The sequence below is a fragment of the Adiantum capillus-veneris genome, chromosome 16 (genome assembly GCF_014529385.1).
Source record: "Adiantum capillus-veneris isolate H3 chromosome 16, ASM1452938v2, whole genome shotgun sequence".
NCBI classification, from domain to species: domain Eukaryota; kingdom Viridiplantae; phylum Streptophyta; class Polypodiopsida; order Polypodiales; family Pteridaceae; genus Adiantum; species Adiantum capillus-veneris.
The window spans coordinates 106,742,768-106,753,934 of NC_140946.1; the positions used below are offsets into that span (position 1 = coordinate 106,742,768).

The following is an 11,167-nucleotide window of genomic DNA, read 5'->3' on the forward strand; positions in this document are numbered from 1 at the left end:
ACAGGACAGATTTATGTCCTAGGACACTTTTATGTCCTGTTAACTCGCAATTTTTCCCGAATTAATTCTAAAAATATAAATAGGACTAGTACATGGGACCAATCCTCAAATTTCTCAAAAGACTTGAAAAAAACTTGGAATTAATTTCAAACCGGTTGCATGCCAGCAAGGTTGGGTAATTAACTCAATGAATAATTCAATTGATGGATTTTATGACAATTGGCCAATTGTCCATGGCATGTCGTGCAAGAAAAATGCTTCCATGCACGTGCCTAGGCTCTAAATTGGGGGCGGATCTTGACCGTAGGTTGAAGAGGGGATCCAAGGGTTGAGGGTGAAAGCCCCAAAACCCAAAATTGAGTGAGCCCTTGAGCGGGATCTGGCAAAAATCGATTTTTCCCCTCTTGGAGCTACCGAATTTTGCAACGTAGATGGCGTCAAATCAGAGGCATTATGCTGCAGGGGAAGTTGGTTGCAGATGTGCTGGACGCTACCCACAGTTTTTTCAAGCCCAAGAAGGTGCACTCTTGCAGGTCCCGGCAGTTTGGTTTGGGGCATCATGGGCTGAGCAAGAATTTGGAGAAAAGCATACAGAGGTCTTCTTTTTTGGTGTCCTGCAAAAATACTCAATTAAAAAGCAGAAGTTCTCTTGCCGATTTGAGGGGGATTCAAAGGATTATTCAGCTTCATGGGATGATGTTGCAGAATTTGTTGTGCGGAGCTCTCAACGGGTGCATTCTCCTCAAAGAAACTGTGAGGTAAGACAAGAATCTACACCTCCACCTTCTTCATTTGGAATTGGTGAATCAAGTCATGCACCTATGCTATCAAAACGTAATTTGGGGGCTGCAAATGATTTTGATGCCCCACTTGTTGGGGGGGAAAAGAACATAACGCATGTTGAAGAAGAGGCTGAAGAGACTCCACTTGACCCAACCCCACTTGGTAGGCGTCTTGGAAGACCACCTAAATCACATAAGCGGGGTAGACCAAAAGCATCATGCATGCCTGAAAATGGCACACCTGAAAATGTATCACACGAATATAGTAAATCTGCATGTGGTGGCCGACCTAGAAAATGTAAGCCTTCTCATGCAGGGGGCAGACCTAGCCCTTCAAGCAGCCCATTTGATGTTGCTAATGATGATGAAAGTGATGATGAGCATGCATCAGAAGGTGAGGGGGTTGAATGTGGTGACAATGAAATATTGGAAGCCGAGGGTCCTGTACTTGATGACTCTCCTGATGGAGATGCACATTTTGTTGATGTGATTCCTTCACAGTGGAAGAGTGGTGATGAATTAGAGCAAGAGCCACATGGTACATTTCGGGCTCTTCCACCTTTCAATGGTGTCAAGGGACCAAACTTGGGACATATGCCACGTGAATTTTGTGAGTTTCATTTGTTTTTTATGCTCTTTCCACTTGACCTTGTTGATCATGTTATTAGTGACACTAATGCATATGCCGAGAAAGAGAGGCAAAGGTGTGGCCGGTTGCATGACTCCATGCGAAGATGGGCTCCAATAGATCAGCATTCTTTCCTACGCTTCATGGGTGTAGCTTTGGGCATGGCACTACACTACATGCCGTCAAAGCAACATTATTGGAAAGATGAGGTAAGAGGCTCCCTTCTATTTCCTAATTTTGGTGAAAAGATGAGTCAAACTACATTCCAGCAAATCAAAAGGTTTTTGCATTTACGGGACAATGTACAAAGACCGCCTCGGGGAACTAGAGAGAACAGGTTATGGCAATTGCTTGAGCTAGAGGAGAGGTTGAATTACACTTTTCAAAAGCATTATAATTTAGGTCAATGTGTGACTGTGGATGAACGCATAATTCCTTCTAAGTGTAAATTGAATCCATGCAGAGTTTACAATCCCAAAAAGCCTCATAAATTTGGTATCCAGGTTTGGAATCTATGTGACTCCGCCACGGGGTATAATTTTGCATTTTAAATTTATGACAAGATGCCATGTACTGAATTGTCTTTTTATGTTGTTGCAAATTTGGTGAAGACATTGCCAAGAAAAGGGCACCATGTATTCTTTGATAGGTACTTCACATCTGTGAAGCTTTTGGAGCACCTAAGAAGTGAAGGTCAAGGTGGCACCGGCACTTATGTATGTAACAGGAAGCACTTTCCCGCCACCCAAATGTTGCATTTGGGTAAGAGAGCACGGGGTGCTTGTCGGTTTGCTTATTGTAAGAAGCAAGGTCTTGTTGCTTGTTCTTGGATGGACAAAAAAGAGATTCTTTTTGCTTCTAATTGCTATGGTGTGCAAAAAGGTGAGGTGTTGCGCTTGGTTGGTGATAAGAGATTGCCTTTCTCATGTCCGGCACTTGCCGTGAAATATAATGCATGCAAGACTGGTTGTGATGTCTTTGATAGCATGGTTCTTGGTAGTGGCTATAGCTTGCAAAGTACAATGCACGGTTTTAAGTGGTGGCATGCAGGTTTTTGGGGTCTCATGGATTCTGTTTTTACAAATTGCTGGATTATATGGAAGGAAATGTATGGCAAAAAGGATGTGTGTAGATTTGACTTTATGCTCCATATGCATGAGCAGTTGGTGGACAATGCATTTCGGCCTTATGTATGCAAGAGGCGAGTTGTTGAGGATGCATACAATGGTCACTTTCCTATCCGTTTGCATGATGTAGCCAGCAAGTACTGTGTCGTTTGTTCAGCTAAGCGAAAGAAGCTTCTTTCGGAGCATAAGGAGGTTGATAGCTCAAAGCCATCACGCACCATTTGGGGGTGTGGTAAGTGTCAAAAGGTTATGTGTGCTGACCCTTGCTTCAAGGAATTCCATGCAAGGGTTGTTATCGACTTTCTTTATGATGGGCGCTCAAGAGTCTCTAGACGACGTCATCCGCCCATATGTAACTTCTCTATATCACTCTCTCTTTATGTGTAGGTATTTTTTGCATACATGGCTGGTTTTTGTGCTCATTGACTCCCTTTTTTGTTTGTTTGCAGGAAAGCTTTTGCAGGTGGGATGCTATTGGCTGTTTTTTGATGTAAAATGCTGGTTTTTGCTGCAGAATGCTGGTGTATTTTTCTACAGAACAGGTTTTGTGCTCATTGACTCCTTTTTTTGTTTGTTTGCAGGAAAGGGTTTGCAGGTTTCAAGCTATTGGCTGGTTTTTGCTGCAAAATCCTAGTTTTTGTTCATGGCTGGCTGTTGTTCATGGCTGGTGTTCGGCGATGGTTGGTTTTTGTTTATGGCTGGCTTCTTATCATGGCTGGGTTTTGTTAGGTATGTCTATAACGCAAAAACCTTTTGTATTAGCTTTCTTCTTGCTTGTATGGATGTATCATCATGGTTTTTTCCCACTTGTGATATGGTTATGGCATCATTAGCCTGCTCACCTTTGCGTCATGTTTATGGTATCCTGCAGGCAGCGGCTTATACCTTCCTTTTGGTAGCAGCGGATACACATGTAGTGGCTAAAGAAACTATTACATGGAAGATTGTGTTTTGATTGCAGTGGTAGCAGATAGTGATGACAGACATTTTGGCCAGTTTTAGTGCGACATGGATATTATGTATCACCTATATGAGGCATTTTGTCAAGTCTTTTGTCACTTGGAATTGTGCTTTGCATTGCTGTTTCTGCATCAGGCTCATGACATGCTTGGTTATGGAAGGGATTCTAAATTGTGCTAGACTTGGTGATTAGGTTTCTTCATGTCTTTGCCTTGTGAAGTGTGTTTCACCATGTATATATTTGCATCAAGTTTGTGAGGTGCTTTATGCGTGTGTATTGAGATGATAATTTATCTTGCCAAGTATTTTGAACATGGAATTGCAACATGTGCTAAGCTATGGTTATTATGGCTTTAGTCGTCTTGGTGCATAGCCCTATCAACTTCATCTTTGTTGGTTTAATTCTTTCTATCTAATGCGACTTGTTGATAGGTGAATAGCCCTATCAATGTTATCTTTGTTGGTTTAATTATTTCTATCTAATGCTTTTGTTTTGTGCTAGGCTTGATCATGGCCAAATCTGCCCTTCATCTCTAGAGCAAATGACAAAAACTTGGTTCGCAGAGTTTCGTATGGGTGTATGCTCATGGGTGCGTGCGTGTGGGGTGTGTGTGTGTGGGATTATATGTTCATGCGTGGTAGTATTTGTGGATACTATGCATGATGTAGCTAAAGGGTTATATCGTCTTGTGGTTCACAATCATGAGCTTATAGCTGCACTTTTTTGTTATAGGTGAATTTGATCTTTTCCTGGATTCATCTAGGTATATATTAGTCGTCTTGGTCTTTATCTTGCCTTGTATTTTTTTCGGCTTTTATGTTTTTGTTGAAACATGGAATTGGAACATGTGCCAAGTTATGGTTATTATGGCATTGTTGCCTTGTTATGGCTAGGGCTATATTACAATGCAATGAATAGTTTTGAAGATGTTAGAATGCTTATTATGGCTACTGTTTTGGCCAATGTACATATGGTTCTTTTCCAAATGGTTGTATGCTATTGTTCATTAGGTCTATCTATCCTTGCGACTATGTTCATTGTAACTTACGTTGGTTGAAGAGTGGTATGTGCAAGTTTGTGGAAGTGTGGTGGTAATACCAACAGGTTATGCATGTTGAGATGGAAGCATTTGTTTTTGGTTATAGGTTGGGACCTTGACATGTTATCTTTGTGTTACTTTGAACGGCTCTACTAAGAGATTTCTTTATCTTTGAGGAAGAAAATACTTTGTTCTATAATGTTTTTTAATTGCTATTGTGCATATTATTTTCATGCCATCTCTTTTTCATTGTGTATTATATATACCTTATCATTAGAGCTTGATACAAGCCTCCAATTTTTTTCCTCTGCAATATAACCTACTAGTATTACAGTGTTTTGTAGTTGGGAAATAGAATGTCGTGACTAATCTCCTTCTCATTATGAATGTAAAAGGCAAATAATTGGCTTCTTTGTGTCGATGACATCTAGGAAAGAGTTATAGCTCTCATGAAGTGGATGGTATACTAAATTGAACTCTCATTTAGGTATTTGTAGCCCGACATGTGCGTACACCCCAAACTGTCTTAAAAACATGCTAATTTGGAGTAAAATGTAAACCATCTAGTAGAATTTTTGAGGTAGTGAGCACTCATTTATTTGAAAGCTATAATATTGTAGATCCCTAGAAAAATGTCAGAATGGGTAGACCAATTTTTATTTTAGAATACCAAGTGATGTACTAATGAGATTCCCTGTTTTTTGCTGTTTGTTCAAATGCACTTACTTTGAGAGCTCAGTTCTCCCATTGGATTGTACATTTTACCATACTTATAATTTTTCCAAAAGCACATGGTTATTGTGAATGTGCTCAATGAAGGGTTTTGTGAATGGAGTCATCTTCTAGGAATTGTAAAGTTTTTCTTAAACCTTGCAAAGGACACTTTTATGTCTTGTTAGGTTACCAACCTAGTGTTAACCAATAGTCTCCGACCGCTCTATGCATTTCATCTAGTTGCAAGGGTGGTAAGGTACTCTCCCATGATTTTATTTGCAACGTTGTTGAAGGTGGTGAACTTATAATGGGAGGTGAAAATTCTTCCTTGTTTGTATGGATATGTACAATGGTACGTGGAGGTTGTGTGGAAGCTTCTATTTTTGTATAGGAACTACATGAAGAGCAAGAAGCTTCATTTGACTTCCCTGTTCCTGAGCTAGGTGGAACAAATCATTCTTTCTTTGGTACCCAAACTAGCTTTGGAGCGAGTGTGTAGCATTCCGTGATTTTTTTCTTTCTGCAATCGTCAATTCGTTTTGGAGGTAAGGATTGGGCTCACATGGGTCAGGTGATAGGTAAGAGCACAATTTACATTTTGGCACCCAGATTTGATCATTTCCTTCATAGTAGCCTTGGGCTTCCACCAATAGTTTTTGGGAATTTAACGCCACATTTATTTACATTTCTTGGGGTGAGTGGGACATCTCTTACCAGGATTCTGTCTTTTAGCACTAGCTATGATCTCTAAAGAAGCTTTAGAGACACACTTGTATTTTTCTTTGTTATATTAGGATGAGTCTTGTGTGTCTCAAGATTTATTTCAACTACAGCAATCGAAGCTTTAGAGAGTTGGGCTATGGGGACATATGGTTCAACCTCTTGGACATGCAATGTTTTGGGTTTTATTTCCTTAAGAGGCAATATCTCAAGGACTATGGCTTGAGTGGTAGGGCTAAGAGCTGGTTTCTGCGTTCTGACACCCCCAATCTCCCAATCAATAGTGCATTTGGTGGCTATCATCCACGTGCATCCTAGGTTTACATTACCCTCCATAGTTCCAGCAGGCATGACCAAAAAGTCTTGAGATACAACCCCATTGTCATAACTGATAGAAGTGCGTCAGATTCCAAAAATCACAATTTTTTTCTTGTTGACACCCTTGACTTGGATAATACTCTCAGATAGAGGTGTCTTTCCTAACTGACACCGCACCCCATATGATAGAAAATTATACTTAGCACCCGTGTCTAATAAGACGTTATATAGCACTTTTCCATAGGTGTTATTTAGCTCAATAGGATATCATAGAGGTGTGTCAGAGTCCAACCAATCATCCTCTATTTCAACGTGGAATGCATGCGTAACTCCAAGGTTGGCCTCTCGTTGGCTTCTTATGCATTGTTGTTGCTCTTTAGCCTCAGCTTGAGCTTGTATCTTCTTCAATTCTGTTTGTGCCTTGGATGCCTTTTTTTTATGGATGGCACGTAGCTCCTCTTGGCTTAAAGGATCATAATATCTTTTGAGTTTTCTTCCATTGAGGAATCCAATGGTTTCAACTCCATCAAGAGTCTCCACACAAATGGTACCTTGTGGAGTGATTTCACATACTCTATATGGTCCTTTTCCACATATTTCAACTTTTTCTTTTTGTTACGCACTCCATACATAAGGACTTTATCACCAACATTGATATCTTTGTTCTTTAGATGACGGTCAAACCATTTCTTCCTTCTATCCTTCCCCACAAGTGCATTTTGCACAGACAATTGCCTTTCTTCATATAAGGTGTGGACTTATGGTGAGATATCATAAAGTTGGTAGTGAGTTCTTTTATCACTCCATTTATAAAATGAGTACCATTCTCACTCACAATCTCAAAGGGACAACCAAATCTACTAATAATGTTCTCAAAGAGAAACTTGGAAGTTGACATTGCATTAGCCTTAGTGTCGCCCTGGCTTCCACCCACTTTGTTACATAGTCAGTGGCAACGATAATCTATCGAGATTGAGTGCTATGAGGTGCCATACTAATTGGGCCTACAAAATCCAAACCCCATTTTTCAAATGGTTGAGTCACTTTAGCAGGATGTAAGGGCATCTTATCCTTTCATTGTGTGATCTTGTAACGTTGGCATTCATCACATCCTTTTGTAAAAAGTGATGCATCCTTGAATAAGATACGCCACCAATAGCCTAATTGCAACACCTTTCTAGTTATTAGTTCCCCTGAGAAATGTTGTCTTAAAATCTAATATCTAACCAGCCCAAATGATTTTCTCATATTAAATTGATCACTTATTGTGGGAGAATAAACAGGAACAAGGCTTAAGATATAGACATGTGCTTATAGATCTATCTCAACACGTGGCCAATGGTCAAGGGGCCCAAATGAGAGATGGTCTATCAAAGAGCAAGGCTAACCAATGGAGCATAATACCTTAGGTTTATCTTCATTGAAGACCTCCAATAATGCGTGTAAAAGTCCTTTGACCTTAGGTAAGCTAGGACTAATCTTAAGGCGGGAACCCGACCCAGCTGGAGATGCTTGTCCAGCTTGTCATGCTTGATGACTAAGGTGTTTGAAGTTCTTGAGATGCTTGAGGTGCTTGATGATTGAGATGCTTGACATGCTTGAAATGCTTGACATGCTAAGGCTGTCTTTGAGGTGAGAACCCAGCCCAACCTTAAAGTGCTTAAGGGCCAAGCTTGTGGTGGGAACTGGGCCTATGCATGAGGGGCTTGAGGTGTCAAAAGGTCAAATCCAATCCCTACAAGGAGGGGGCGATCCCTACAAGAAGGGGGATGAGAGAGAGCACCCACACACTCACGCAAGGCCTACTTGGTACAAAGAAAGCATAAGGGACACTTGGCAAGTTCCTCCTCATGTTTCCCTCATGGTGTTCCTGAAGCCTATTAGTTGGCCACCCAAGGGGTCCATGATAATTTAGCATATTTAATTAATTGATTTTGCATTTATCAAGTCCTCTCTCTCAAAGGGGAAAGAGGGAAACTTGTCCCAAGGCTACCCTTGTTGCTTTGTATGACTCTTGCTTATGATTGGTTAGGCCTGGAGGGGTCCAATGAGCTTCAAGCATGAGCTACAAGGGGGGGTCGACCCAAGCAATCTAAGGGGTTTCTTAGGGGGTATACTCACCCACACACATTCACACACACTCTCATTATGCAATGCACAAAGTGCAAGATCTCCCTCTCCTTCTCCAAGCAAGTGGAGGTTGACAGCCTACACCAACACTTGGCTATGGAGTACAAATCCAACCAAGATCCATGCTTCAATGCTTAAGCTTAGCATCTTCTCCATCTTCATTACTATGCTATTATGTATGCTAGCAAGAAGAGTATGTAAGTGAGGAACTAATTCTTTCTCCTATGAAATGTTTCTTCTTCCTCTTCCCTACCCTCATTCCGTGCTAGCTCTCTCCACCTTCGAAGGTGTTTGAGGTCTTGGGACTGAGGCTTGGGATAGTTAGATCTTTATTCAAGTTTATGTTATGCTTGTGATGCATGAAGATTTCCATCTTCTTTGCATCACCTAGGTCACAAGGAACAAAAAGATTGTATTGTAACAAGTCTCTCTTAATGAGAGAAATCATAATACAAATGCCTATTGGAGGGGGGACCGGCTCCATATAAATCCGGTCCTCAACTGTTGTCATGTTCTCTAAATTCTCTCTCTTGCAAAAGTATTGTTCAGGCCAAGTTAACTAATTGCTATGATTATGTTGCTATCTTCAATTATGTTCACCCGCTATGCTCACAAAGTCATTTCTCAAAAGTACTCTCATTAATTTCCGCTAGTCTCAAGTTAATTAGGCCCATTCCATTAAATTGGTATCAAAGCATTTGGTTTCTCTTTTCTTGCTTAAGAAGAGAGGTCCTTAAGTAGCCTATAAATGGTTGATGTTGTTAATTATATTAGGGTAAGTGGAACTGGGATCTATTATAGGTTTTGTTGATCCCACTATGGGATATGGTGCACACCTAAGGAGCTTTGGACTTAATAATGGAGTCTTTTTAAACTTGCCTACAGCTTTACCAGTATTGAGTCATAAGAAGTCCAAAAGGAGCTAGACCTCGGTAACTCTGCTATGTTAGACCTACTCCACTACTCTCTATAATTAACCACTTCGAGCTGTGGGTGTAGATACTTAAGCGCCAATTTTCAAAGGCTAAGAGGGGCAACTAAGATTTTAAATTGCCAAAGTGTACACTAAGTACATACATAATTTTTTTTAGCATGGCTGACAATAATCAAAAGAGTAGAATGAACATTGATAGCTTTGATTTTGCACATGAAGGTGCTAATGATGATGCTCCCATGTTTGTGAATTATCTCGTCACTAGGTGTAGAGTGCGCAGGTGATGGAGAAGGTAGGAAAGAAGACTACGCACACACACCAACACCCATCAAGACACACACACACACAATCGTTACCCTGCAGAGCAGCAGCCATTCAACGTGATGCTCTCACTCTTCTTCTTTTGAACTATTATCCAAAGTATATTTACAACATAGTATAGTCAGTGTCTGGCCGCCCATAGCACAATGGCCACATTCTTTAACATCATATTCTTTAACACTCCCCCTCAAGCTCAGAATGAGTTTGCATATGATGGATTCCCAATGCTTCACGAAAGTAGCAAAACTTCTCCTTTCCAAGAGCTTTTGTAAATATATCCGCAACTTGATCATTTGTCTTCACATACACCAAATCAATCTCACCTACCAAATCTTTTTCTCTAATGAAGTGATAATGTACTTCAATGTGTTTGGTGTGAGCATGGTAAACTGGATTCTTTGCCAACATGATGCTGCTAATATTGTCACAATATATAATGACACTGTCAAGATTTTCAAAACCAAAGTCTACCATAAGTACTCTCAACCATGACTCTTCACATGCTGTCAAAGCTGCTCCACGATATTCAGCTTCTGTACTTGATAATGCTACAATTAATTGCTTCTTGCTACTCCAACTCATCATACCATTGCCAATGGAAAATGCATAACCACTTGTAGATCTTCTATCCATAAAATCTCTTGCCCAATCTGCATCTTGTAACCATAAAGACAAAGCTTTCTGTTCTTTTCATAAGACATTCCATAACTGATAGTGGCTTTCACATATCTCATAATCCATCTCACTGCATCAAGATGACTTTTACATGGCTTTTGCATGAATTGACTCACAACACCCAGTGCATAACTCAAATCTGGCCTTGTTATTGTCAAGTAAATAAGACTTCCAACCATCTTGCGATACATAGTGACATCCTCAATGTAATGTCCATCATCGATCAACTTCACATTTTGATCAAGAGGTGTATCAACTGGTTTGCACGTTGTCATTCCATACTTCTCAAGCATATCCAATGCGTATTGTCTTTGTATCATCCAAATTCTTGATAAAGTGTCGACAATTTCAATTTCCAAAAAATATCTCAACTCACCAAGGTCCTTCATGTTGAATTCTCTCAACAAAATCTTCTTGACATGCAAAATCTGCTCATCATGAATTCCAGTGAGAATCAAGTCATCAACATAGATAACAATAACGAGGATCTCTCCATCAACATGCTTCAAAATAAATGAATGATCAGTAGTAGACTGTTTAAATCCAATCTTCTTCAAGAATCTGGTTATCTTTTCACTGTTGGAATTAGGGTTGCAGAGAAACACACACAGCTTGGAGAAGACGAAGGAAGCTCAAGGCACACAATAGAGAGTGTATTCCTTAGTGTGCAATGGAAAGATAGATAGCCCTAGAGTGATGGGCGTATATACAATGCACGGGGGAAAAAACCTCCTAAAGAGGGAAAAAATGCCCCGGCGGTCCTAGTGTGTTCACACACATCACTACCACATGTATATGGTAACAAATCCCCCCTGGAG

General features: G+C 40.3%; 1 protein-coding gene across 1 annotated transcript; it reads left to right on the forward strand.

Moving 5' to 3' along the window:
- Positions 1–431: 431 nt before the first annotated feature.
- On the forward strand, positions 432–3,171 carry LOC147439592 (uncharacterized). The gene is made up of 5 exons (XM_086484339.1): positions 432–1,184; positions 1,284–1,913; positions 2,022–2,769; positions 2,987–3,079; positions 3,119–3,171. The coding sequence occupies exons 1-5, from the start codon at positions 432–434 to the stop codon at positions 3,169–3,171; spliced, it is 2,277 nt and encodes a 758-aa protein (XP_086340465.1).
- Positions 3,172–11,167: the final 7,996 nt, after the last annotated feature.

What these genes read in the sequence shown, in the direction of transcription:
- LOC147439592 (XM_086484339.1), top strand. Translation starts at nt 432, where the DNA reads ATGGCGTCAAATCAGAGGCATTATGCTGCAGGGGAAGTTGGTTGCAGA. An exon ending in CTCATAAATTTGGTATCCAG is followed by an intron (nt 1,914 to 2,021) that starts GTTTGGAATCTA and finishes AATTTGGTGAAG; the next exon opens with ACATTGCCAAGAAAAGGGCA. An exon ending in ACGCACCATTTGGGGGTGTG is followed by an intron (nt 2,770 to 2,986) that starts GTAAGTGTCAAA and finishes GTTTGTTTGCAG; the next exon opens with GAAAGCTTTTGCAGGTGGGA.